The 26,850-nt window shown below is 42.7% G+C and overlaps 1 protein-coding gene across 7 annotated transcripts in view; it reads right to left on the bottom strand.

Annotated features, from left to right (window-relative positions):
• The window catches only part of cntnap5a (contactin associated protein family member 5a), a 243,768-nt gene that overhangs the window by 36,015 nt on the left and 180,903 nt on the right, over nucleotides 1-26,850 (bottom strand). For 6 of the 7 annotated variants that reach the window (XM_075480316.1, XM_075480317.1, XM_075480322.1 and 3 more), the window contains 5 exons: nucleotides 25,405-25,532; nucleotides 23,615-23,785; nucleotides 22,374-22,592; nucleotides 7,042-7,281; nucleotides 1,167-1,388 (listed from right to left, as the gene is read on the bottom strand). In XM_075480316.1, the coding sequence (XP_075336431.1) occupies nucleotides 1,167-1,388; nucleotides 7,042-7,281; nucleotides 22,374-22,592; nucleotides 23,615-23,785; nucleotides 25,405-25,532 (980 nt within the window). Of the gene's footprint in view, nucleotides 1-1,166; nucleotides 1,389-7,041; nucleotides 7,282-22,373; nucleotides 22,593-23,614; nucleotides 23,786-25,400; nucleotides 25,533-26,850 lie in introns of all 7 variants that reach the window. The other variant, XM_075480321.1, reaches the window with a different exon arrangement.

The following is a 26,850-nucleotide window of genomic DNA, read 5'->3' as shown; positions in this document are numbered from 1 at the left end:
CTGCTGCTCACAGGCTTTTATTTTGTAAATGTCTGTTGCTCAATGGCTTTTATTTTGTAAAAGTCTGCTGCTCACAGGCTTTTATTTTGTAAAAGTCTGTCGCTCACATGCTTTTATTTTGTAAAAGTCTGCTGCTCACAGGCTTTTATTTTGTAAAAGTCTGCCGCTCACAGGTTTTTATTTTGTAAAAGTCTGCTGCTCACAGGCTTTTATTTTGTAAAAGTCTGTCGCTCACATGCTTTTATTTTGTAAAAGTCTGTGGCTGACAGGCTTTTATTTTGCAAAAGTCTGTTGCTCACAGGCTTTTATTTTGTAAAAGTCTGTTGCTCACAGGCTTTATTTTGTAAAAGTCTGTCGCTCACAGGCTTTTATTTTGTAAAAGTGTGTTGCTCACGGGCTTTTATTTTGTAAAAGTCTGCTGCTCACGGGCTTTTATTTTGTAAAAGTCTGTTGCTCACAGGCTTTTATTTTGTAAAAGTCTGCTGCTCACAGGCTTTTATTTTGTAAAAGTCTGTCGCTCACAGGCTTTTATTTTGTAAAAGTCTGTCGCTCACAGGCTTTTATTTTGTCAAAGTCTGCTGCTGTCTGCTGTGGAACAGGAAAAGAAAGTAATCGGCGGATCCACCAAACATGGAGAAGGGTACGGAACTTTTACTCGGCCATTTTCATGTTAAAGTTCTTCCAGACGGCGGAGTCGACAGAACCAAAGTCATCTGTAAACACTGCCAAGTTGAATTGTCTTCTCAGCGTAGTAGTTCCAGTCTAAAATATCACTTAAAGGCAAAACACACAACTGATAGCAGCAAGTCATTCAAGGAAACAGACAGTGGAGCGAGGCTTCTACATAAAAACTACAGAAAGATGCTGATGTTAAAAGTGTGTTTGCACAACAAATGTTATGGCACTTTCATTCATATGGCAGCACATTTAAAATAAAGCTAAATGCTAAAAGCTATACGCTACTTTTGGATTCATTTTTGGATTCTGCGTACAAATGAGATTAATCGTGATTAATCAGGGAAATCATGTGATTAATTAGATTAAACATTTTAATCGTTGCCCAGCCCTAGTTATTTATTTATTATATTTATTTATTATAAATATATTTATTTAATATGTTTACTTATTATAAATATTTGAGGTGTTTATGCCTGCGTCCCACCCACCGTTCCTGGTCAGGATGACGGCGATGTGCTGCTGGCTGAAGGTGCTGACGGTCAGCAGCATGGCCGGCCTCTGGGCGGTCACGAAGCTGAAGGCCACGTCCTCTCTGGCCCGGCTGTCGGTGGAGGCGCTGGAGGCCTGAGAGCTCCGGTTCTGCATCACGGAGAATGGCTCCTGGAAGGTGTAGGTCACCGAGGACTCTCTGTCGAAGGACACCGACACCTCTGCAGACACAGGGAAGGGAAAAGGGTCAGCAGCGAGCTACCAGCAGGGAGAGCACAGGTTCATGGTGAGCGCCATCAGGCAGCTCAGGCTGCAGGAAGGGATATTATTAACCAAAGCATTCCTGAGCAAACAGCTGTGGTGCTAACACAGATGTTTCTAACACAGATGTTTCTAACAGATCTTTCTAACACAGATGTTTCTAACAGATGTTTCTAACACAGATGTTTTTAACAGATCTTTCTAACACAGATGTTTCTAACACAGATGTTTATAACAGATGTTTCTAACACAGATGTTTCTAACAGATGTTTCTAACACAGATGTTTCTAACAGATGTTTCTAACACAGATGTTTCTAACAGATGTTTATAACACAGATGTTTCTAACAGATGTTTCTAACACAGATGTTTCTAACAGATGTTTCTAACACAGATGTTTATAACAGATGTTTCTAACACAGATGTTTCTAACAGATCTTTCTAACACAGATGTTTCTAACAGATGTTTCTAACACAGATGTTTCTAACAGATCTTTCTAACACAGATGTTTCTAACAGATGTTTCTAACACAGATGTTTATAACAGATGTTTCTAACACAGATGTTTCTAACAGATGTTTCTAACACAGATGTTTCTAACAGATGTTTCTAACACAGATGTTTCTAACAGATGTTTATAACACAGATGTTTCTAACAGATGTTTCTAACAGATGTTTATAACACAGATGTTTATAACACAGATGTTTCTAACAGATGTTTCTAACAGATGTTTCTAACACAGATGTTTCTAACAGATGTTTCTAACACAGTTGTTTATAACAGATGTTTATAACACAGATGTTTCTAACAGATGTTTCTAACACAGATGTTTCTAACAGATGTTTCTAACACAGATGTTTATAACAGATGTTCATAACACAGATGTTTATAACAGATGTTTATAACACAGATGTTTCTAACAGATGTTTCTAACAGATGTTTCTAACACAGATGTTTCTAACAGATGTTTCTAACACAGATGTTTATAACAGATGTTTCTAACACAGATGTTTATAACAGATGTTTCTAACACAGATCTCTGTATTATCCAGCATCAGAGTCCGTCCTGCAGAGCTCGGCTGCATCAAAATATGTTGCAGCATTTCATGTTTCATCACTCGGGGCAATTTCTCAGACAGCTCCCTCTGGGGCAACAAAGCCTTCATACTGCCCCCGCCGCTTTAAGGCAGCAGCCCATCGTCCCAGATGACCATACCGCCTTAAAACCGCCTTAAAACCGCCTTATAACCGCCTTATAACTGCCTTAAAACCAGAGCGGGGAGGGGCTTCACTGTGCTCCATGTTCATCAACATGTCTCCGCTCCTGTCTCCTTGTCTCGTCTCCTTTCTCCTTGTCTACTCTCCTGTCTCCTTGTCTACTCCCCTTTCTCCTCTCCTGTCTCCTTGTCTCCGCTCCTGTCTCCTTGTCGCCTCTCCTTTCTCCTTGTCTACTCTCCTGTCTCCTTGTCTACTCCCCTTTCTCCTCTCCTGTCTCCTTGTCTCCGCTCCTTTCTCCTTGTCTACTCTCCTGTCTCCTTGTCTCCTCTCCTGTCTCCTTGACTCCTCTCCTGTCTCCTTGTCTCCTCTCCTGTCTCCTTGTCTACTCTCCTGTTTCCTTGTCTCCTCTCTTGTCTCCTTATCTCCGCCCCTTTCTCCTTGTCTCCTCTCCCGTTTCCCTGTCTCCTTGTCTACTCCCCTTTCTCCTCTCCTGTCTCCTTGTCTACTCTCCTGTCTCCTTGTCTACTCCCCTTTCTCCTCTCCTGTCTCCTTGTCTCCGCTCCTTTCTCCTTGTCTACTCTCCTGTCTCCTTGTCTCCTCTCCTGTCTCCTTGACTCCTCTCCTGTCTCCTTGTCTCCTCTCCTGTCTCCTTGTCTACTCTCCTGTTTCCTTGTCTCCTCTCTTGTCTCCTTATCTCCGCCCCTTTCTCCTTGTCTCCTCTCCCGTTTCCCTGTCTCCTTGTCTACTCTCCTGTCTCCTTGTCTCCTCTCCCGTTTCCCTGTATCCTTGTCTCCTCTCCTGTCTCCTTGTCTCCTCTCCTGTCTCCTTGTCTACTCTCCTGTTTCCTTGTCTCCTCTCTTGTCTCCTTATCTCCGCCCCTTTCTCCTTGTCTCCTCTCCCGTTTCCCTGTCTCCTTGTCTCCTCTCCCGTTTCCCTGTATCCTTGTCTCCTCTCCTGTCTCCTTGTCTCCGCTCCTGTTTCCTTGTCTACTCTCCTGTTTCCTTGTCTCCTCTCTTGTCTCCTTATCTCCGCCCCTTTCTCCTTGTCTCCTCTCCTGTCTCCTTGTCTCCTCTGTCCTCCTGCCTGAGACAGAAGGAAGGATGCAGGATGTCTAACACGCTGCAGGATGAGCTGGAAGGAGAAACCTTTTCTGACTGTAAACTGAATTCACACTTTGTCACAAACACATTTAATGTTCACCTGAAGAACCATTTATTCTCTTCCTGGTTAAAACAAAACAACAAAATAAACCTGTTTTATGGTTCAGGGTAAAAAACAATCTTTTTTCTCCATTTTTCCCGTTCAGACGTCATCCTTTCCGCCTTAAAAACCCAACCCGGGGCTGTTTACCTTCCCCAGCCTGCTGCACACAGAGGCAGCCGAGCACCAGAGAATAACCCACAGAGTGACTCTCACCACAATAAGATGCTGCGTCTGCTCAGGCTGCTCAGGCTGCGGTTCCTCTCAGATTCACTGAGCAGCAGGAAACGCTGTAAACTGTTTCTCTCAGAGTGCCTTTTCCATTTATTCCTTTGTTGAGGCTGTTTGCTCTGCTCTGCTCGCACTCTGCAGCACATCATTTGTTCTAATGCATTTCAAATGTTCTCACACCGCAGCCACGACAAGGATTAATTGTCTCTTGGATTGTTTGGGTTCTTATTGGTTTTCTGTAATGGAATAAGCTCGACAGTGATCAATTTTCTGTTTGTTAGAATCAACGTGAACTGATTAAAATAATTCCACGCTGCAGCTTTTCTTTAACCCAGATTCTCATTGTGCGGCTCCTCCATAGCAGCTTATAACATATATGCTAACAATAACAATACATTTGATCAAATAACACACAGCGAATACTGCACAGCATTAGGTATTTTATTAAGTTTGCTTTTTTGTAGTATTAAGTATTTTTGTTAAGTTTGCGTTTTTGTAGTATTAAGTATTTTTATTAAGTTTGCGTTTTTGTATTATGAAGTATTTTTTATTAAGTTTGCTTTTTTGTAGTATTAAGTATTTTTATTAAGTTTGCTTTTTTGTAGTATTAAGTATTTTTGTTAAGTTTGCGTTTTTGTATTATCAATTATTTTTATTAAGTATTAATTAAGGCTTGATGGTGTTTCCTAAAGGGGGGAACTGTTAAACCTGGCAACGCAGCCCGCTTATGAGCCTGTTGATCGCCAACTCGGCCCAGCAGTGAAATCATCACAGATCCAGTGATTTTTCCATTTTTTTTCTGTGGAATGAGCATACTGTCTGGTGAACAGAATGGCATGTTGACTGATGTCAGAATTTGGGGGAATAATTGATTGCCAATGAAGTAAAGATGAAAATATTGGAAAAAAGTGAAAAAACGATTTCTTTGCATTAAATTGAGCCAAAATCATGTAGAAATGTATTTTAAGAATTATAATTTCATTGGATGTTGTCTCCACATGTGTTCTGTGCATCTGAAATGCATTTATTGACAGCTTACCCAACCCACTGAGGATTTGTGGAAATTGTAATTTTCCAACATTTTCAGTCAAAAAATGAGAAGGGCACATACACTAAAATAGCTATAATTTTTTTTCGCGATGTTTATTGCTTCTTAGGATCAAAGTGAACATAAAAAACACAAATAAAAAGTATGGCAGACCATGTCAGGTTCAACCCATTTTTGAGACTTTGGCTCCCCGACTATTAGTGCATGCTAGCTCCTTTAGCCAGCACACGATAGCTCCTTTAGCCAGAGCCCGCTAGCTCCTTTAGCCAGAGCACGCTAGCTCCTTTAGCCAGAGCAAGCTAGCTCCTTTAGCCAGAGCAAGCTAGCTCCTTTAGCCAGAGCAAGCTAGCTCCTTTAGCCAGAGCACGCTATCTCCTTTAGCCAGAGCAAGCTAGCTCCTTTAGCCAGAGCAAGCTAGCTCCTTTAGTCAGAGCACGCTAGCTCCTTTAGCCAGTGCACGCTTGCTCCTTTAGCCAGAGCACGCTAGCTCCTTTAGCCAGTGCATGCTAGCTCCTTTAGCCAGCGTACTCTAGCTCCTTTAGTCAGAGCACGCTAGCTCCTTTAGCCAGTGCACGCTTGCTCCTTTAGCCAGAGCACGCTAGCTCCTTTAGCCAGAGTACGCTAGCTCCTTTAGCCAGTGCATGCTAGCTCCTTTAGCCAGCGTACTCTAGCTCCTTTAGTCAGAGCACGCTAGCTCCTTTAGCCAGAGCACGCTAGCTCCTTTAGCCAGTGCATGCTAGCTCCTTTAGCCAGCGTACTCTAGCTCCTTTAGTCAGAGCACGCTAGCTCCTTTAGCCAGCGCGAGATGCAGGCACAATGGATCGGTTTTTAACTAAAAAAGGACAAAAACCAGCACAAAAACCATGCTCATCCTGAATGTCTCACTATGATTACAACAACAAACTACAAACACAACAAGAAGAAAGTCGAGGACATGCACGCCAGCTTCTGCTCATCCCAGTATTAAGGTACATGTGGTCTGAATTGAAAATGTATTGGCTGTGTTGATTCTTTTTCTGTGGGATGTTTTATGTGTAGAAATGCAGATTTGCAAAAAGGGGACTTTAGTATGTTGTGGTAAAAGTGGCTCTGCCCTTGATTCTGCTGCCAATAGCCGCTTTCGGACAGACAGTTCTAAGAAAGTAGTTATCAGAACTACCCTCCTCGAATTTCGTTCTGATAACTATCCTTCCCCAGCGGAACTGTTTCAGTCTGCATTCGCACATGAGTCGGGACCTGATAGGGACTGATGCGCCGCGCGCAGCCGTCTGCTTCAGTGACGTGTTAGCCGTTAGCCGTTTAGCGCTACATTCAAACACAAAACAAAACGGTAAAAGTAAGGAGAGTAGAAAAAACACCACCAAGAAGCTAATATGGAGAGCGGGGAGGCCACTGTGTTTATGGTCTGCATGATGGTGATATTAATCATGGACAATCACATCAGGCGTCTAATATCGAGGCTGGAAGAGCTCACAGAGAGAGTCAGGAGATACTTTTTTATTTCATGAAGGAAGAAAGGAGAGCAGAGCGCTGCAGACAAATGAGACCAGTGTAAGTTAACTTATTAAACACCCGCTGGTTGTGTCTGTGTCATATGAGGAGACATTTCAGCCGTGATAGAATTACATGGGGCGTAGCTACCGACCACCACACACCTCCCTTAGATTAGTTCTATAGAACCATGAAAAGACCCGACCTCGGAGAAGGAGCTAAATAGTTATAGGAACTAAGGGAGAAAGCCCCGAGTTCCTGTATGTCCGAACACGGGAGAAAACGGCCCCGCGGATTAAAAGGTTATTAGAACTGCCAAAGGTTCCTACAGTCCGAAAGCGGCTATAGTGGCTCTGGTGAAATAAATAGAGAATATCGCTGGTTAACACCGACCCACGAACACCCCCACGGCGAGCGGTTCTCACCCTGGTTGCAGGTGGTCCCTCCGTAGGCCGACTGCGAGCAGTCGCAGATGTAGCCGTTGCTCTTCTCCACGCACCGGCCCCGGTTGTGGCAGAGGCTGCTGGAGCCGCTGCAGTATCCGGGGCAGCCGGCGCTCACCCCAGGCGTCATCTTGGCCCGCTCCTCCAGGTCGAAGCCCACGCCGTTGACCGTCAGCGACCTGATGCAGCCCAGGAAGCCCCTCTGCTGGGACGCCGTTCCCCCTGAAACCAGCCGGCCACCGATAAAGTTAGTTTATTCCAAAGAAGTTCCCAGATCTCCCAAACCGCCCTCTCCTCTCCTGTCTCCTTGTGTCCTCTCCTGTCTCCTTGTCTCCTCTCATCTCCCGTTTCCTTTTCTCCTTTCCTGTCTCCTTGTCTCCTCTCCTGTCTCCTTTCCCAAACCGCCCTCCTGAAGCCGAAACAGACCAGTTTCTCTCTCTGGATCTGCGACAGAAGCGACTGATTTCTGTCGTTTAGAAAAAGATTGCACTCAAAATGTGTGGGAGGAGGATTTGGGGGAAGACATTACTGCGGTTCAGTGGAGAGACATTTTAAAATGGATTCATTCTTTGTGCAGGCACGGCCTGTTACAGTGGAAGGTGCTTCACATTTCACTAATTAGCAAAGATGTATCATAGTCACAGTGATGCCTGTATCACCCCCCCGTACCATACAAATGGAAACAGGTTTCTCCACCGACTCACAACAATTGGATACGGGAAATTTTACAATGTCTAAAGTTAGAGAAGTTAAGGTTCTCACAGAAGGAATCTTTGACAACATTTCATAAAACTTGGGACCCACTGCTGGCTTATATATAGTAATACGCTGTGTTCCAAACCGCATACTTCTCCTACTACTCCTACTAACTTTCTGAGTTAGTATGCGAGTTTGAGTAAGCAGAAGTTCCCGGATGCATACTAGATTCTCCGAAATGTTGGGTATGCATCATGAGGTTACTACTCATACTCAAACTACCCAAGATGCAACGTAACGTGACGTCGCCGATCGTCATTTCCTGTCAAAATGGCAGTTTCAAGCTAGCTACAACGAGGGTAGGTTCACTTCCTGTTTTCAAAACAAAAGCACCAATTGTATCGTAATGGCTTTCCCTATGATAAAAGGCAACGGGTATTTTATTTTGTGAAAATAACAGGAAGTGCGTTGCTCACTGCGGCTAGCTTTAGTAGCGCCGAGGGAACAAAATAGTAAACAGCCGGTATTTTGTCAGGTTTTCAACACGTTGGGGATCTAAACGACTACTTTCTCACCTGAAAATGTTTCAAATGTTGCTAAAGTTTACAGAGTTTAGAGCTTAAGGGAAATCAGCTTCAGGCCGGCTGATTTCGGCTCGGGCAGGAGCGAAATGCATTGTGGGTAAACGCTCTGCATACTGTCTGATCGATCAGTATGTAGTATGTAGTATGTAGTATGTAGTATGTGGTATGTAGTATGTAGTATGTAGTATGCAGTATGTAGGTATGTAGTATGTAGTATGTAGTATGCAGTATGTAGTATGTAGTATGCAGTATGTAGGTATGTAGTATGCAGTATGTAGTATGTAGTATGTAGTATGCAGTATGTAGTATGTAGTATGCAGTATGTAGGTATGTAGTATGTAGTATGCAGTATGTAGGTATGTAGTATGCAGTATGTAGTATGTAGTATGTAGTATGCAGTATGTAGTATGTAGTATGCAGTATGTAGTATGCAGTATGTAGTATGTAGTATGCAGTATGTAGGTATGTAGTATGCAGTATGTAGTATGTAGTATGTAGTATGCAGTATGTAGTATGTAGTATGTAGTATGCAGTATGTAGTATGCAGTATGTAGTATGCAGTTTGTAGTATGCAGTATGTAGTATGTAGTATGCAGTATGTAGTATGCAGTATGTAGTATGCAGTATGTAGTATGTAGTATGCAGTATGTAGTATGTAGTATGCAGTATGTAGTATGTAGTATGTAGTATGCAGTATGTAGGTATGTAGTATGTAGTATGTAGTATGCAGTATGTAGTATGCAGTATGTAGTATGCAGTATGTAGTATGCAGTATGTAGTATGTAGTATGCAGTATGTAGGTATGTAGTATGCAGTATGTAGTATGTAGTATGTAGTATGCAGTATGTAGTATGTAGTATGCAGTATGTAGTATGCAGTATGTAGTATGCAGTATGTAGTATGTAGTATGCAGTATGTAGTATGTAGTATGTAGTATGCAGTATGTAGTATGTAGTATGCAGTATGTAGTATGCAGTTTGTAGTATGCAGTATGTAGTATGCAGTATGCAGTATGCAGTATGCAGTATGTAGTATGTAGTATGCAGTATGTAGTATGTAGTATGCAGTATGTAGTATGCAGTATGTAGGTATGTAGTATGTAGTATGCAGTATGTAGTATGTAGTATGCAGTATGCAGTATGTAGTATGTAGTATGCAGTATGTAGTATGCAGTATGTAGTATGTAGTATGCAGTATGTAGTATGTAGGTATGTAGTATGTAGTATGTAGTATGCAGTATGTAGTATGTAGTATGCAGTATGTAGTATGTAGTATGCAGTATGTAGTATGTAGTATGCAGTATGTAGTATGTAGTATGCAGTATGCAGTATGTAGTATGTAGTATGCAGTATGTAGTATGCAGTATGTAGTATGTAGTATGCAGTATGTAGTATGTAGTATGCAGTATGTAGGTATGTAGTATGTAGTATGTAGTACGTGGTTTGGAACACAGCCTTTGTCTTACTCCTGACGATGCCGAGGACGCTTCTTAACAGTTGGAAAGAGAGAATCCCCCCCCCCTCCACACACTCTATCTATTTATTTGTCATTTATCCTTTTAATTATTATTATTAAACATTTTCATTTTAATTATTATTATTATTTATTTTCTTTATTTTCTTATTATTATTATTTATTTTTTTCTCATTTTCAATTTTTCACTTATGTTGCCCTATGCTGTATAATAACTAAGCTGTTTGCTGTGACTACATCTGACGGGTTGTTGGGAGGGATAGTTATGTTGGGGTTCTCTTGTTTTTTTTTACTTTGTACTTCCCTTTAAAGCAGACGCTTCGACGCAACGGGAAACTGATGTGTTTTTCTTTCTGCACTGTCTGCAAAAACTCAATAAAGAGATTTGTAAAAAAAAAAAATAAATCTGCAGTGATGGTTCCCTCCCGGGGGTTCTCTGTCCTGTGTTTATCTGGAACAACTGTGGAGGCACTTTAAGAACAAAACCCTCACTTAGGCTGAATCCAGTAGTAATGGACTCCACTGGCTGATTCCAGCAGATTCTCACCTCCCAGAGGTGGAAGACTGATGACTAGGGATGGAAAATGAATCATTCTGTTGTGCTTGTAATTTATATGATGGGGAAAAAATACAAACCCGTGGCTATAATCTCCTTTCACCATCCCTAAAGGCTGACAAATGACGCTTGTTAAAGCCGTATTGTTTCAGATGAAGAGACGCTCGGCCTGTACGTGTCGCATGCATCTGGAATGAGTTCCCTCATCTGAAATCGGGCTCCTTCAAGTCAAAGTGAGAGCGCCACGTTAACCCTTCCCTCAGCCCGGATCCCTGCAGCAGCGCTCTTATTACAGCCACCCACCTCCATTTTTCACAGGCTGAACGGATGAAGAGGCTTCAGGAACTGTTTGGACTGAAATGGATGTCGTGCTTCGTTTATATTGCATCAAACCTGGTGGAGCTGCAGCAGAGAAGTTGCACAACTACGACCAACAACAGCTTTAAGAACTATTAAAACCAAGGCTGGGCGCGTTAACTCGTTATTATCGCCTAAACTCGTTAATTATTTAATAAATATTTTATGGCGCATTAACGCAGGTTGTTGATTGTAAAAATCTGTTGAACGCATCACATTCACACAGTTACAGCAAACACCACGATGCATGGAGGAATAAAATAAAGATAAACTAGCAGGTAACATCACCGCTACAGGTGTGAAGCTAACGGAGCTAACCGGCGCTACTTCCTGTTTTACTTGTTTCAACATAAAAGCACGTATTTAAAAAATAAAAAAATAAAAAACTCCTGTCTCTCACAGTCTGTTGCTCACAGGCTTTTATTTAGTAAAAGTCTGTCGCTCACAGGCTTTTATTTTGTAAAAGTCTGCTGCTCACAGGCTTTTATTTTGTAAAAGTCTGTTGCTCACAGGCTTTTATTTTGTAAAAGTCTGTGGCTCACAGGCTTTTATTTTGTAAAAATCTTGCTCACAGGCTTTTATTTTGTAAAAGTCTGTGGCTCACAGGCTTTTATTTTGTAAAAATCTTGCTCACAGGCTTTTATTTTGTAAAAGTCTGCTGCTCACAGGCTTTTATTTTGTAAAAGTCTGTTGCTCACAGGCTTTTATTTTGTAAAAGTCTGTGGCTCACAGGCTTTTATTTTGTAAAAATCTTGCTCACAGGCTTTTATTTTGTAAAAGTCTGTGGCTCACAGGCTTTTATTCTGTAAAAGTCTGCTGCTCACAGGCTTTTATTCTGTAAAAGTCTGCTGCTCACAGGCTTTTATTTTGTAAAAGTCTGCTGCTGAGGAACAGGAAAAGAAAGTAATCGGCGGATCCACCAAACATGGAGAAGGGTACGGAACTTTTACTCGGCCATTTTCATGTTAAAGTTCTTCCAGACGGCGGAGTCGACAGAACCAAAGTCATCTGTAAACACTGCCAAGTTGAATTGTCTTCTCAGCGTAGTAGTTCCAGTCTAAAATATCACTTAAAGGCAAAACACACAACTGATAGCAGCAAGTCATTCAAGGAAACAGACAGTGGAGCGAGGCTTCTACATAAGAACTACAGAAAGATGCTGATGTTAAAAGTGTGTTTGCACAACAAATGTTATGGCACTTTCATTCATTCAGCGCTGTGCACGAACACGTCTGTGAGCAAGGTTCGTATTTCTGTGAATTTTGAGCTGTTTTTTCCCCGACTAACCCGAGTCAGTCTCTCTCTCTCTGTGTCTGCAGGAGCCACGAGACCTTGAGACGGTTCTGACACAAACTGATGTAAAGCAGAAACAAAAGCGTGATTCAGAAGACGGCTTCAAAGGAGACAAAGGAGAGAAGTGAAGGATGCAACCAGACGGCTGTGTTCACAGAGTCTGTCCTCAGTCTCTGACCGGCTCCAAAGATGTTTTTATCTGTTGTTCTGCTCTGTTGTTAACGTCCCTGTTAGGCATCTCATGTCTGAGCTGTTGCTGCTCGGCTTTCACATGTAACCCCGTTTTATTTCCCCATATTAAAAACGGTTATCTGGGTTGTACCGGTTATTAAATTACATAAGCGCCCTAATTTTTCCCTAATTAAAGAACACAGCAGGTACAGATTTAATCTGTCCCACCACATTTATAAGAAAAGGGAAACGGAAGATGGATGTTATGTTACCTTATTAATGCTTCAGACAAAGCTGAAATATATTATATTTACCTCAGACCCGTTGTTCTACATCTGGGGACAAAAAGTAACTGGCTTCTTTGCTTTTTTTTGTTTTAGTTGTTTGTTTTTAAAGAATACTCTCAGTTAAATATGATTTTCTCCAGCCTCCTTTCTTACTTTTGCTTCTTGGCACCAAAAAAAGCAGAAACACTAGCTAAAGAAACCCTCTTATCTTGTGTTAGAGTGATGCTAATTCTTAGAGTGAAGCATTTGTCACTCGGCCACGGCTGGCTAATATGCTTAAATCAGTGTGTGAGCTAATTAGTCACATCTGGCAGGACAAAAAAGGCGAGAGGAAGGGAGGCTGCAGCCTGAGCAGGGAGCTTTATATTTGGATCTGTTGGGCTCCTCTGACCATCACCACAGTGGTGCCTCACAATGCCGTTAGCACCAAAGTGTGGTTTTAGAAAGAGATTGTTTAATTTGATATATCATAAATGTAAAGTGAATTGATTTTTCTCCATAGTTTACGATCATTTAGAGCCATTAATGTTTTATTTAATGTGTCAGAAGCAGAATTGTTCTGATCTCTGAGGGCAAACATTAAAAAATTACTGTCAGGTCTCAAATGCACTCTGTTAAAATCAATCAAATTAAATAGATTAAGCACAAAAAGCACGATTTAAAAAAAATTACAGTTTGAATTTGAACATCTCAGTGTTTGGTAATAAAACAGATCCAGCATCAGAAAACTGATGAAAACAGCTAATATTAGCTACACTGTGTGTTAGCCAGGTCTCTGGTGTTAGCCCAGGGCTAATATTAGCTACACTGTGTGTTAGCCAGGTCTCTGGTGTTAGCCCAGGGCTAATATTAGCTATACTGTGTGTTAGCCAGGTCTCTGGTGTTAGCCCAGGGCTAATATTAGCTATACTGTGTGTTAGCCAGGTCTCTGGTGTTAGCCCAAGGCTAATATTAGCTACACTGTGTGTTAGCCAGGTCTCAGGTGTTAGCCCAGGGCTAATATTAGCTACACTGTGTGTTAGCCAGGTCTCTGGTGTTAGCCCAGGGCTAATATTAGCTACACTGTGTGTTAGCCAGGTCTCTGGTGTTAGCCCTGGGCTAATATTAGCTACACTGTGTGTTAGCCAGGTCTCAGGTGTTAGCCCAGGGCTAATATTAGCTACACTTTGTGTTAGCCAAGTCTCTAGTGTTAGCCCATGGCTAATATTAGCTACACTGTGTGTTAGCCAGGTCTCAGGTGTTAGCCCAGGGCTAATATTTGCTACACTGTGTGTTAGCCAGGTCTCAGGTATTAGCCCAGGGCTAATATTAGCTACACTGTGTGTTAGCCAGGTCTCAGGTGTTAGCCCAGGGCTAATATTAGCTATACTGTGTGTTAGCCAGGTCTCTGGTGTTAGCCCAGGGCTAATATTAGCTATACTGTGTGTTAGCCAGGTCTCTGGTGTTAGCCCAGGGCTAGTGTTAGCCAGGTCTCAGGTGTTAGCCCAGGGCTAATATTAGCTATACTGTGTGTTAGCCAGGTCTCTGGTGTTAGCCCAGGGCTAATATTAGCTATACTGTGTGTTAGCCAGGTCTCTGGTGTTAGCCCAGGGCTAATATTAGCTATACTGTGTGTTAGCCAGGTCTCTGGTGTTAGCCCAGGGCTAGTGTTAGCCAGGTCTCTGGTGTTAGCCCAGGGCTAGTGTTAGCCAGGTCTCAGGTGTTAGCCCAGGGCTAATATGTTGTTTACAGCAGCAACACTTTCTTTCCTGATTGAGAGCTTGACTCGTGCAGATTGTTTCTGATGCTTAAATTGTAATTCTGATTAACTTTCTGTGGTAAATTTAGGTCAGTAGGCCTTAAGAAGCCTGAGCTGTGATTTTACAAATGTAGTAAAATTGTACATCTGTGTGTTTTTAAGTCATGAACAAGCTTCCAGTTCCAGCTAACAGCCACTGTCTGTATGTTTCAGAGCGTTGTGGCTTCCTCTTGCTTTGGGAACACATGGTCCACGCCAGAGTTGTGGAGGCCCAGAGGACGCTGTGGTTCAGTAGCTCTTTGCCTCCATGTCTGATAGGGATCAGATCCCAAACACAGAAATGTACCAGCAGCCTCTGGTATTCCCGTCCTTTTCTCTCATAAGGTCACATTTAATTTGACTAATTTCAAACTCCCAATCGAATGAGGCGACAAAGATTTATTTCCACTCATTAGTTCTCTTTTCACATTAGCTTCTGCCTAACGAGTTGGTCCGACACACTCAGCCCAACACCAGCACTTTAAAATGTTCACATAAGTCATTTAGTTTCCCTCATTACCGTATTTAGAAGAAAGATTCTCAGCTTTGTTGGGGAAACTTCATCATGGAGGCAAATTATTGTTTAATTGGCAAGATGCTGCATGGCTGACCTGCTCCTCCTCAGGCTGGATTCATCACGTTTAAATAAACGGCGAACAGAACTATCAGGGGAGCAGCCAGAGTTTAGTTTCCCCTCAGAGCATCTCAGCAGGTGAACTCTACAGTTAGTCCTTTTCCTGTCACAGCGTGAAGAAACGCCCAACAATGTCAGAATCAATATGTCTGTTACACTGGAAAAAATAAGTAAAAAAACAACAAATAAAAGACGTTTTTGCTTGGAATAAGCAAAACAAATCTGCCAGTGGAACTAGTAAAAATCAGCTTGTCCAGATTTCTTGAAATAAAATGTGATATTTAGGACTTTTGAGATAAAAGTGATCTTGAAATTAGCTTAAAAACCTCTTCAAATAAAGAAAAAAAGCTTGTTTCTCATGAAATATGGCTCAAAACAATTTGTTTTCAAGACTTTTTCATTTAACAAGATATTCCAGATGTATTGTCTTCAAACAAGTTCCTATATCTGGCTGAAATTTTACTTGTTAGGCAGTTGTGTCTGATATTAAGTGTAATGAGATATTTTGACTAGAAATGAGACAAATATACTTGGTAAGATTTAGATTTTTTCCAGTGTAAGAGTTATTCTTTCTTATTCGTTGCAAAAGGTACTTGAAAACTCTTGAAATTTTGCGAGCGCCACCTGCCAGTCGACGACATGAAAGAATCTAAACTTTATATTTTTGGGAGTCGCTCATTGACTCTGTAGCGCCCCCTACGATGCTTAAAAATGGTCCCCACATTGGGGTTCGTTTCACGTGGGACGACGAAATTCGGTACACTCATTCATCATGCCACAGCCCTTTTACAGACAGCCGTTCCACTTCCTATTCGCCCCATTATAAAAAATTTGGCTGCAGTTCAGTTGATTTTCTCTGGGGGCGCTGGCGAGCGAGTGCAGAATGACCATTTTCCATAGGGCTGGCACTAATAACTAAGAAAATGTCCCTGCTAGCGGCTGAAACCTGAAAATAATACTGTGATTTCTGACAGAGGGATGTGGATTTATATCAAAAGTACAATAACCTGGGAGTTATAGCTTTCTGTTTTCTTACAGGTCTGGCATTTGCGAGTCAGTCTCCGCTAGCATCTAGCTAACGGAATCTGAAGAACGCACGGCAGATTACCACCGGCTGCTTTACGGCACTCGTCCACTGTGCCAGAGTGCTAACCTGGTGCCGCTAACAACAACCAAAGCTAAACCAGAGGCTAGTCAGAGAGTATGTAAAAGGGCTGTGCTGAAATCTGTAACTATTTGAGCTAACACCTCTCTGCTAGCTCAGCGCTAGGACTGACCATGCCGTAAAGTGATGCCACATGCGTGACGTCACTCGTGAGGCAATACTGACAATAAATGTGTATTTTAAAAAGATCTAGTGAGTCTAAAAAATCAAACCAAGTGCCGTTTGAAAGGATAATTTATCCTGCCTTTAGGAAAATTAAAATGAAAAAATATAAAAAATTCTATCAAAAGCAATGGCTGCATCTAAGGTGGATTTCATAGTACCACCAGAGAGTTCGACGTGCTCTGCACTGCTTCGTTGGCGCCCCCTAGAGTGCAGTACCACCCGGAAAAAGCCGCCAGTTTTCCCTCTCCTCATAATAGAGACTCTCTGATCATGCCCAGACGCACAAAAAAGTCTCTTGCCGCCATGGTCCCACGTCCACAGGAAGGCGGCCATTTTGGATGGAATGTGAGTTTTGGTGCCATTTTTGACCGATTCCACGCCTTGCTTATGATCGAACTCGTCCTACAGATTTAATGCTACAGACTTCAAACTTGGCCAGGTTACTCTTAAGACATGGGGGGGGGGGGGGAATTCATGGGGAAACTTTTTCAAAACTCAAAGGGCGTGGCCGTGGCGACGCCTCAAAGTTCGATGACTCGCCGTAACTCGCCACAAAAAATTAAGTCGCTTATAACTCCCACATACATTATCCAATCTGTCCCAAACTTCATACGGTGAATGCTGGACCCAGCCTGAACACGCACATATAACATAGTGACATCCACCTATAGCGCCACCTGCTGGGGGTTGGAAACGTCTTTTTTTTTCCACACCTCGCATTTGATCGAACTCCTCCTACAGATTTAATGGTAACAGCTCCAAACTTGGCCAGGTTACTCTTAAGGCATGGGGGGAAAGAATCATGGAGAAACTTTTCCAAACTCTGAACGGTGTCGGCGTGACCAGGCGGTGACAATCGTGTGATGGCGTTTTTGATTTGAAAGCCTTTTAATCGTGTGTGGGCGTAGCAAAATGGCTCAGTGGCCCCCCCTAGAAATGTTCAAAAACCCCTCCGCATTGGGGTTATTGTGTGCTCGTACGTACGCAGAGGGTATCGTGCCACATCTCGGTCCTGCTCAAGGCTGCTCGCAGCTTTAATTTTAGATTCTGCTGCTATTTTCTGAGACTTTTGGAATTCTGAAGCCGCTCTTTCTGTTTGATGTTTTCTGTTGTTTGGACACAAAGGAAAAGAAATCCAAGGGCAAACGTTTCCTGACATGAAAAATAACTTAAATCTGTAATTTTATCAGACACCAGTCCAAAGAAATGATTTTAGAAAATAGATATTACAGAAGAGTTTTTTTTAAACAAAGAAACAGACGCAGTGCACACAGAAAAGGAAATCTCAGTAAATATGACATTACACTGGAAAAAATGCTCCTCCAAAAATAAGTAAAAAAAACAACAAATAAAAGACGTTTTTGCTTGAAATAAGCAAAAAAATCTGCCAATGGAACTAGTGAAAATCGGCTTGTCCAGATTTCTTGAAATAAGATGTGATATTTAGGACTTTTGAGATAAAAGTGATCTTGAAATTAGCTTAAAAACCTCTTCAAATGTAAAAAAAAAAAGCTTGTTTCATATGATATGTGACTCAAAACAATTTGTTTTCAAGACTTTTTCATTTAACAAGATATTCCAGATGTATTTTATTAAAACAAGTCCCTATATCTGGCTGAAATAGAACTTGTTAGGCAGTTGTGTCTTATATAGTAGAGTAGAGTACTATTGCAATGAGATATTTTGACTAGAAATGAGACAAATATACTTGGTAAGACTTTGATTTTTTCCAGTGCATGTGAGCTGTTTCTGCTTACATTTCTACCTCTCATTCTATCTCTTTAATCTACTGTTCCTCTGCCAAAGCACAGATTTCAGAACAAAACGCAGGATATTAGCATATAAACTTTGTTTTCCAAGCGAAAAATGAATGACACGATATTTGCGATCCACAGGATCATCACCTCCATTTGTCCTTTCACTCATCGTATCAATGAGTTTTAAGGTAAATGATCCATTAGACGCGTGAACTGTGGCCTTTAATGCTGATAACCTGGAAATATGGCCTGATATTTATATTGTTATCTCTCCCAGAGTGTCGTTAGGAGGTCCGTTTAAATGTCAGGGTGGGGATGGCTGCAGTGGGAATGTGACAGGATGGGGAGAGCGGCCACGCACCTGAACCAGGCCAGTAATGAAAAACAATAAAGTAAATTAGTTTTTTAAATATTGGCTTCTTAGTACCAGAGACTTGCATAGCTTAGCACAACCCTCAGATGATGGATGTGGGTTTAAAGAGCTTTAATCTGCGCCGCTGGCGGTGGGGAGATAAATCTGGATGGGACTACATGGAACAGGAAATAAGTGGGACAGAGGTTCTCACTGCGGTTTCTCATTTCCCTGCTCAAACGTTTGCATATATAACGAAGAAGTCCCAGATATCAGAGCCGTGGGAAACCACTCGTTCATTTTACAGCCTCTTTCTGCTGCTCCAGAAGTTTAGAGGCGTCGTTAAACCACTTGGAAATCCTCGTCAGATTTGTGCTCGTTACAGTTTGCTGAGCTTTGCTGCCACTTTTCATTTCACATTTTTAACACAAAGTTTTTGCCTCCCTGCGTCCAGGGCTAATATTAGCTATATTGTGTGTTAGCCAGGTCTCAGGTGTTAGCCAAGGGCTCATATTAGCTATATTGTGTGTTAGCCAGGTATCAGGTGTTAGCCCAGGGCTAATATTAGCTATATTGTGTGTTAGCCAGGTCTCAGGTGTTAGCCCAGGGCTAATATTAGCTATATTGTGTGTTAGCCAGGTCTCAGGTGTTAGCCCAGGGCTAATATTAGCTACACTGTGTGTTAGCCAGGTCTCAGGTGTTAGCCCAGGGCTCATATTAGCTATATTGTGTGTTAGCCAGGTCTCAGGTGTTAGCCCAGGGCTAATATTAGCTACACTGTGTGTTAGCCCAGGGCTAATATTAGCTATATTGTGTGTTAGCCAGGTCTCTGGTGTTAGCCCAGGGCTAATATTAGCTATACTGTGTGTTAGCCCAGGGCTAATATTAGCTACACTGTGTGTTAGCCCAGGGCTAATATTAGCTACACTGTGTGTTAGCCAGGTCTCAGGTGTTAGCCCAGGGCTAACATTAGCTATATTGTGTGTTACCCAGGTCTCAGGTGTTAGCCCAGGGCTAATATTAGCTATACTGTGTGTTAGCCCAGGGCTAATATTAGCTATATTGTGTGTTAGCCAGGTCTCTGGTCTTAGCCCAGGGCTAATATTAGCTACACTGTGTGTTAGCCCAGGGCTAATATTAGCTACACTGTGTGTTAGCCAGGTCTCTGGTGTTAGTCCAGGGCTAATATTAGCTATACTGTGTGTTAGCCAGGTCTCTGGTGTTAGCCCAGGGCTAATATTAGCTATATTGTGTGTTAGCCAGCTCGCTGGTCTTAGCCCAGGGCTAATATTAGCTACACTGTGTGTTAGCCAGGTCTCTGGTGTTAGCCCAGGGCTAATATTAGCTATATTGTGTGTTAGCCAGGTCTCTGGTCTTAGCCCAGGGCTAATATTAGCTATATTGTGTGTTAGCCAGGTCTCTGGTCTTAGCCCAGGGCTAATATTAGCTATATTGTGTGTTAGCCAGATCTCTGGTCTTAGCCCAGGGCTAATATTAGCTATATTGTGTGTTAGCCAGCTCGCTGGTCTTAGCCCAGGGCTAATATTAGCTATATTGTGTGTTAGCCAGGTCTCTGGTGTTAGCCCAGGGCTAATATTAGCTACACTGTGTGTTAGCCAGGTCTCAGGTGTTAGCCCAGGGCTAATATTAGCTATATTGTGTGTTAGCCAGGTCTCAGGTGTTAGCCCAGGGCTAATATTAGCTATATTGTGTGTTAGCCAGGTCTCTGGTGTTAGCCCAGGGCTAATATTAGCTATATTGTGTGTTAGCCAGGTCTCTGGTGTTAGCCCAGGGCTAATATTTGCTACACTGTGTGTTAGCCAGGTCTCAGGTGTTAGCCCAGGGCTAATATTAGCTATATTGTGTGTTAGCCAGGTCTCTGGTGTCAGCCCAGGGCTAATATTAGCTACACTGTGTGTTAGCCAGGTCTCTGGTGTTAGCCCAGGGCTAATATTAGCTATATTGTGTGTTAGCCAGGTCTCTGGTCTTAGCCCAGGGCTAATATTAGCTATATTGTGTGTTAGCCAGGTCTCTGGTCTTAGCCCAGGGCTAATATTAGCTATATTGTGTGTTAGCCAGGTCTCTGGTCTTAGCCCAGGGCTAATATTAGCTATACTGTGTGATTTTCTGTCTGATTTGATCTGATTTTATCTATTGTTCGTATTTCTTTCTTTTTTGTTTACAATTTAAATCATGCTTTTTATTTCTTCTGTTTTAATGTCTCTGTAAAGCACTTTGAATCACCTTGTATTTGCCGTACAGATAAACCTGCCCTGATGCCTCTCAACATGTTCCTTTGTCATCATTTTGCCTAAAAGGTCGCTCTCACCTCTCTCAACTCGTGAGTTTAATCTCTGCTCTGCGTTGCAGCCCAGTGAGGTGGGTTACTGAGGCTGTACTTTAGCTTTTCCTTCAGATTTGATTAAAGTTTTTGTGCAAACCCTGAGTTTTTAGCAGCTGGATTTCAGGAGGTCTTTGTTGTGGATTTCCTGGCTGTTGTGCAACCATTTGCTGCTGGTTTTGTGTTAAATGTCGGCAGGTTTGGACAAGATGAACAGACGAATGCTGCTTAACAATGAAATTTGTTGCTTTTTCATTTATAATTATATGTTTTTGCTCTTTAAGAAGATAAAAATAATTCCCTCCAATCACTGGATTAAGCATTTGCATAACTGATTTCCAAAATGATCAAATCAATGAGAGAGAGGTGAACTTTACAGACTCTGACAGTCGGTTTATGGGTGATTTCATCATGTTGTTCCCGGTGCAGCAGCACGCTCAGAGCAGCCATTGTTCCAGTTTCCCTGCTTCTGAAGCTCGGCAGGACTTGGTGCTGCTTTGCTGACACTCGATTGCTTTATTGAGTCCCTGCGTGTGAAAGCAGGCCGACAATGTGTTCCCAATAAAGTGCTCGTGTGTCTCAGAGGAGTTCAGTGGGCAGAGCGTTTACCCACAATGCATTTGGCTCCTGCCCGAGCTGAAATCAGCCGGCCTGAAGCTGATTTCTCTTAAGCTCTAAACTCTGTAAACTTTAGCAACATTTGAAACATTTTCAGGAGAGAAAGTAGTCGTTTAGATCCCCAACGTGTTGAAAACCTGACAAAATACCGGCTGTTTACAATTTTGTTCCCACGAATTCGGCGCTACTAAAGCTAGCCGCAGTGAGCAACGCACTTCCGGTTATTTTCACAAAATAAAATACCCGTTGCCTTTTATCATAGGGAAAGCCATTACCATACAATTGGTGCTTTTGTTTTGAAAACAGGAAGTGAACCTGCCCTCGTTGTAGCTAGCTTGAAACTGCCGTTTTGACAGGAAATGACGATCGGCGACGTCACGTTACGTTGCATCTTGGGTAGTTTGAGTATGAGTAGTAACCTCATGATGCATACCCAACATTTAGGAGAATCTAGTATGCATCTGGGAACTTCTCGCATACTCAAACTAACAGAAAGTTAGTAGGAGTAGGAGGAGAAGTAGGAGTAGTAGGGGTAGTAGGGGTAGTAGGAGTAGTAGGAATAGTAGGGGTAGTAGGAGTAGTAGGAATAGTAGGGGTAGTAGGAGTAGTAGGAGAGTAGGAGTAGTATGAGTAGTAGGGGTAGTAGGGGTTGTAGGAGTAGTAGGAGTAGTAGGGGTAGTAGGAGTAGTAGGAGTAATAGGAGTAGTAGGGGTAGTAGGGTAGTAGGAGTAGTATGAGTAGTAGGAGTAGGAGGGGTAGTAGGGGTAGTAGGAGTAGTAGGGGTAGTAGGGGTTGTAGGAGTAGTAGGAGTAGTAGGGGTAGTAGGAGTAGTAGGGGTAGTTGGGGTTGTAGGAGTAGTAGGAGTAGTAGGGGTAGTAGGAGTAGTAGGAGTAGTAGGGGTAGTATGCGGTTTGGAACACAGCCAAAGAGCACACGTTGGATTTGCATTAAAAACACAGCCGGGACCACTAGGGAACGCTGCTCATAGTTTTTCAGCCACATTGATATTCTGTCAACATCTTCTGCCTCCAAACGTGCGTTAAACATTCATGGTGCTGGTGCATCGGGTCTGATGGCGAGCGCCTTACCGACAAACAACTGGCTGCTTAGCCTTAGGCGGAGGTGTCCGTCGGCCGGGGCCTGCAGGAGGCGCAGGGGCAGCTGGTCCACCTGCAGGGACGCCTCCTTCACGTTGCGCTCCGCCCTCACGTAGTGCCACTGCCGGTCGTTCAGGGGCAGGTGAGACTTCACCGCCAGGACGGCGGGGCCGTTCCCCACGTCGAAGGAGAACGCCACGGTGGAGGGAGCTGGGACGCACACACACACAGCAGTCAGATCAGACCGAATGAGATACCAGGCTTCACATCTTCCTCTCCATCATTTCTGACGCAACCCGATACAACTGCTGCTGAAAACTGGATGACCTGCATGGATTTATGAGGGGGCTCGGCTGACAGCTTGTCAATATTTCATGATGCGTCTGATGCTGCAGAAATACACAACGGCTCCAAACATCCTCACCTCTGCAGCCTTAATCAGAGGCTCCGCGCGGTGTAAAACGCAGCTTTTTGTGTTTATTAAAGCTGCCGCCGGCTCAACTAAATCTCCGGCTCCTGAGTTATTAACTGCAAACTTTCAGCTCACGCTGGAACAAATGCCCCTCCAAAAATAAGTAAAAAAACAACAAATAAAAGACGTTTTTGCTTGAAATAAACAAAAAAATCTGCCAATGGAACTATTTAAAATTGGCTTGTCCAGATTTCTTGAAATAAAATGTGATATTTAGGACTTTTGAGTTAAAAGTGATCTTGAAATTAGCTTAAAAACCTCTTCAAATGAAGAAAAAAAGCTTGTTTCATATGATATGTGACTCAAAACAATTTGTTTTCAAGACTTTTTCATTTAACAAGATAATCCAGATGTTTTGTCTTCAAACAAGTCCCTATATCTGGCTGAAATGGAACTGTTGTGTCTTATATTAAGTGTCATGAGTTATGAGTTATTTTGACTAGAAATGGGACAAATACACTTGGTAAGACTGATTATTTCCGGCTCAGACACCTCTCTGCTTTATGCCCGTACAGTGACTTCATTAGGCTTTTGTACATCTATGACAGCTCGCCGCTGACGGCGCCGCTGGGATTACAGCACGCTGCGCAGCACTGACAGACTGCTTCTCTGGGAAATTGAACTGTCAGCTACAGCACTGAGAGTGAAGAGCAGAGCAAATCGTTGATGGCTTTTGTAGACACTCTTATGTACGGACTCTGTGTTCGGGGGTCTTATCGTAAACTGCCTCTCTCTGGGTGTGGTGGGAGCGCTCACTCACAGCTGAGCTCCACTCGGATGAAGTCCTTCAGGCCCTGGTTCTCCAGAAACACTCCGGAGGGAGTGCTGGTCTTGAAGTAGAAGGAGATATCGGAGGCCAGCTCCGCCTGCAGGGTGGGGAAGTAGAGGTAGGAGGACTCCTGGTAGAAGGACGCTGCGTTCCATATGGACCCTGGAAGGACAGACGGGGACGGTGAGGGACACTGAAGACATCCAGGCAGGATTTAATCAGATGGTTCAGTCATTTATCTGAATATTAAATTATGGAGAAAACCTGAAACATACATCCAGCTTTCATACATCAGAACACATGAATACCGACTTTGCCAGGTCTTAAAACGATCTAATCCACGTTACACTGAAATGAAAATACGAGGGCTGGGCGAGTTAACTCGTTATTTATTTAACGCCGTGGTGAAGTTGGTTTGACATTGGTTTGAAAAAAAAGACACCTTATTTCCTTATTGTGAATATCTGTCGAATATCCAATATGAAACCAACTTCACCACGGTCTGTAGCGGCAGCTGCAGCAGACACATCTCTGGAAAGGTACTGGCTTGATTAAATTCATTCTGGACTCTCTATCCGACCACATGAAGACCTCGGGACACTTCGGTTTGGCTTTAGGGACCCTCTACTCACTACCACGTAAGTGTTATGTTGTTTGGAGCTGTAGAAGAGGTATAAAAATAGCGTTTTGTAGCGGTGACATGATATGCCCCTCTGACTTCCAGGCTAACGACTTTTGGCTAAAAACGGTCAAATCGAAATTCTCAAAACACATCCGAATGACATGATTTTGATGTCAACTCAACGTATGTACTCCCAACATCCCGTAAATTGATCTAAAGTGCATTTTACTCCGGATTATCCCTTTAATGGAAAGTTCAGAGAAAAAGGAAGCAGGGGGCAGAGAGAGGGGGAACAACAAGCAGCACAAGGCCGTCCGATGCGGGACTCGAACCGGGGCCAGCTGCAGCTGCCTGCTCAACCCACTACGCCACGGACCACGCCGTTTTAGTATCTATTTTATTATTCTGTAAAAGTCTGTTGCTCACAGGCTTTTATTTTGTAAAAGTCGTTGTGGTGGGATGCTTCTTCCACTCCCTGCTGCTATGCTTTTATTTTATGTGAAGCACTTTGAACTGTTTTGGACATGAAATGCACAAATAAATTTGATTTGATTTGATTTGATTTGAGTGTTTCTCAAAGACTCTCTTTGTGATTGAACAACACAACAATGAAGCTGAGTAAACGGCGGTCCCGCCCGGCTCCACCACGCTTCCCCTTCAGCTTCAAAAAGCTCTGAAACGCAGTTTTTCTGATTCTTTAAGCCTTTAATTATATCATAAAACACAGATGATGAACATTTTGGGAAATTTAACTACTTTAAACACTGGATGTGTTGAATTTGAACTTATCTGGACTGTTGCTTGTTTTTAAATTCATTTTAATTATTTTAATTGTTTCTCTTTAATGCTTCTTCCACTCCCTGCTGCAATGCTTTTATTTTATGTGAAGCACTTTGAATTGTTTTGGACATGAAATGATTTGATTTGAGTGTTTCTCAAAGACTCCCTTTGTGATTGAACAACCCAACGAAATGAAAGCTGAGTAAACGGCGGTCCCGCCCGGCTCAGCTTCGGCTCGTATTTAGCTCCGCCGGCTGTGAGCTTTGCACGGGAACAGAAGGAGTTTAGCTCCTCATCCGCTGACAAACACCGGGTTAAAAACTGAAATCTGACTCCGTCTGCAGCCCAACGGCAGCTGCAGTTCAAGGTGATCACCTACTGTCTCCATAGCAACGCAGAGCGCCGACGCGGTAGACGGCCTGCGAGCCGGTCCTGTTGGCGTCTCCGATCACGACCTGGCTCACCGGCAGGTGGTCTTTGTAGGAGAGGACCCCCGTGTCGTTAGCCCTGAGAGAGACACAGAAGCAGAAGCAGTGAGGCGGGGCCCCCAGGGGCCGGGGGGCCAGAAACAGCCGCCTATTCTCCTCCATTAGCAGCGAACACACAGTGAACACAGCCAGAGGAGGGAGCATCCATCACAGCGCAGCAGCCTGAAGGAGGGAGCTGATCAGCGTAAACAGAGAGAACCACCAAGAGTTTCTTTACTCACAGAGAAGAAATGAGACATAACTGATGTGATGAATCATCCCAGAGCAAACGCTAACACATCTGAGCAATTAATGAGCTGTAACAAGTGGAGCGAGCAAACAAAGTGCTGCAGCCTGACGACTTTTCAGCTCTTCATCAGAGAAACCACTGAGCCTCCATGTTAGTTATCTGATCAATCTGTCAGGTTTTCAGCTTTATTTTACCCGAATGCTAACTTTAACTTAACTTAACCAGGCAGCAGGCGCTCCACTGAGCCTCCATGTTAGTTATCTGATCAATCTGTCAGGTTTTCAGCTTTATTTTACCCGAATGCTAACTTTAACTTAACTTAACCAGGCAGCAGGCGCTCCACTGAGCCTCCATGTTAGTTATCTGATCAATTTGTCAGGTTTTTAGCTTTATTTTACCCGAATGCTAACTTTATTACTCACATAATTACTACAGTTCCAGGCTAAAATGATGAAATCTAATCCAACACATCTGGGAAAAGTCGACATGAGAGAAACATGTTGAAGTTGGACTCCTTAAACACTTTAAATGGTCAATATTCTGTCCTGCAGACACGTTCACTGGAAAAAATCAAAGTCTTACCAAGTATATTTGTCTCATTTCTAGTCAAAATATCTCATTACACTTAATATAAGACACAACTGCCTAACAAGCACCATTTCAGCCAGATATAGGGACTTCTTTGAAGACAATACATCTGGAATATCTTGTTAAAGGAGAAAGTCTTGAAAACAAATTGTTTTGAGTCACATATCATATAAAACAAGCTTTTTTTGACATTTGAAGAGGTTTTTCAGCTAATTTCAAGATCACTATTATCTCAAAAGTCCTAAATATCACATCTTATTTCAAGAAATCTTGACAAGTCAATTTTCACTAGTTCCATTGGCAGATTTTTTTGCTTATTTCAAGCAAAAACGTCTTGTATTTGTTGTTTTTTTACTTATTTTTGGAGGGGCATTTTTTCCAGTGTTGCTTTACTGCAACAGATGCTTTAATGTTCATAAACCTGCACACTGCAGAAGCATCTCTGCTATCCTTCAGCTCCCGTTTCTGATTGGACAGCTGACCCTTCTTTATCTATGCTGCTATTATGCAAATGAGTTTT

Source organism: Odontesthes bonariensis, chromosome 12 (assembly GCF_027942865.1).
Source record: "Odontesthes bonariensis isolate fOdoBon6 chromosome 12, fOdoBon6.hap1, whole genome shotgun sequence".
Taxonomy (NCBI): Eukaryota; Metazoa; Chordata; class Actinopteri; order Atheriniformes; family Atherinopsidae; genus Odontesthes; species Odontesthes bonariensis.
The sequence above is the reverse complement of the archived record's forward strand: the minus strand, read 5'-3'. Positions and strand labels throughout refer to the sequence as shown.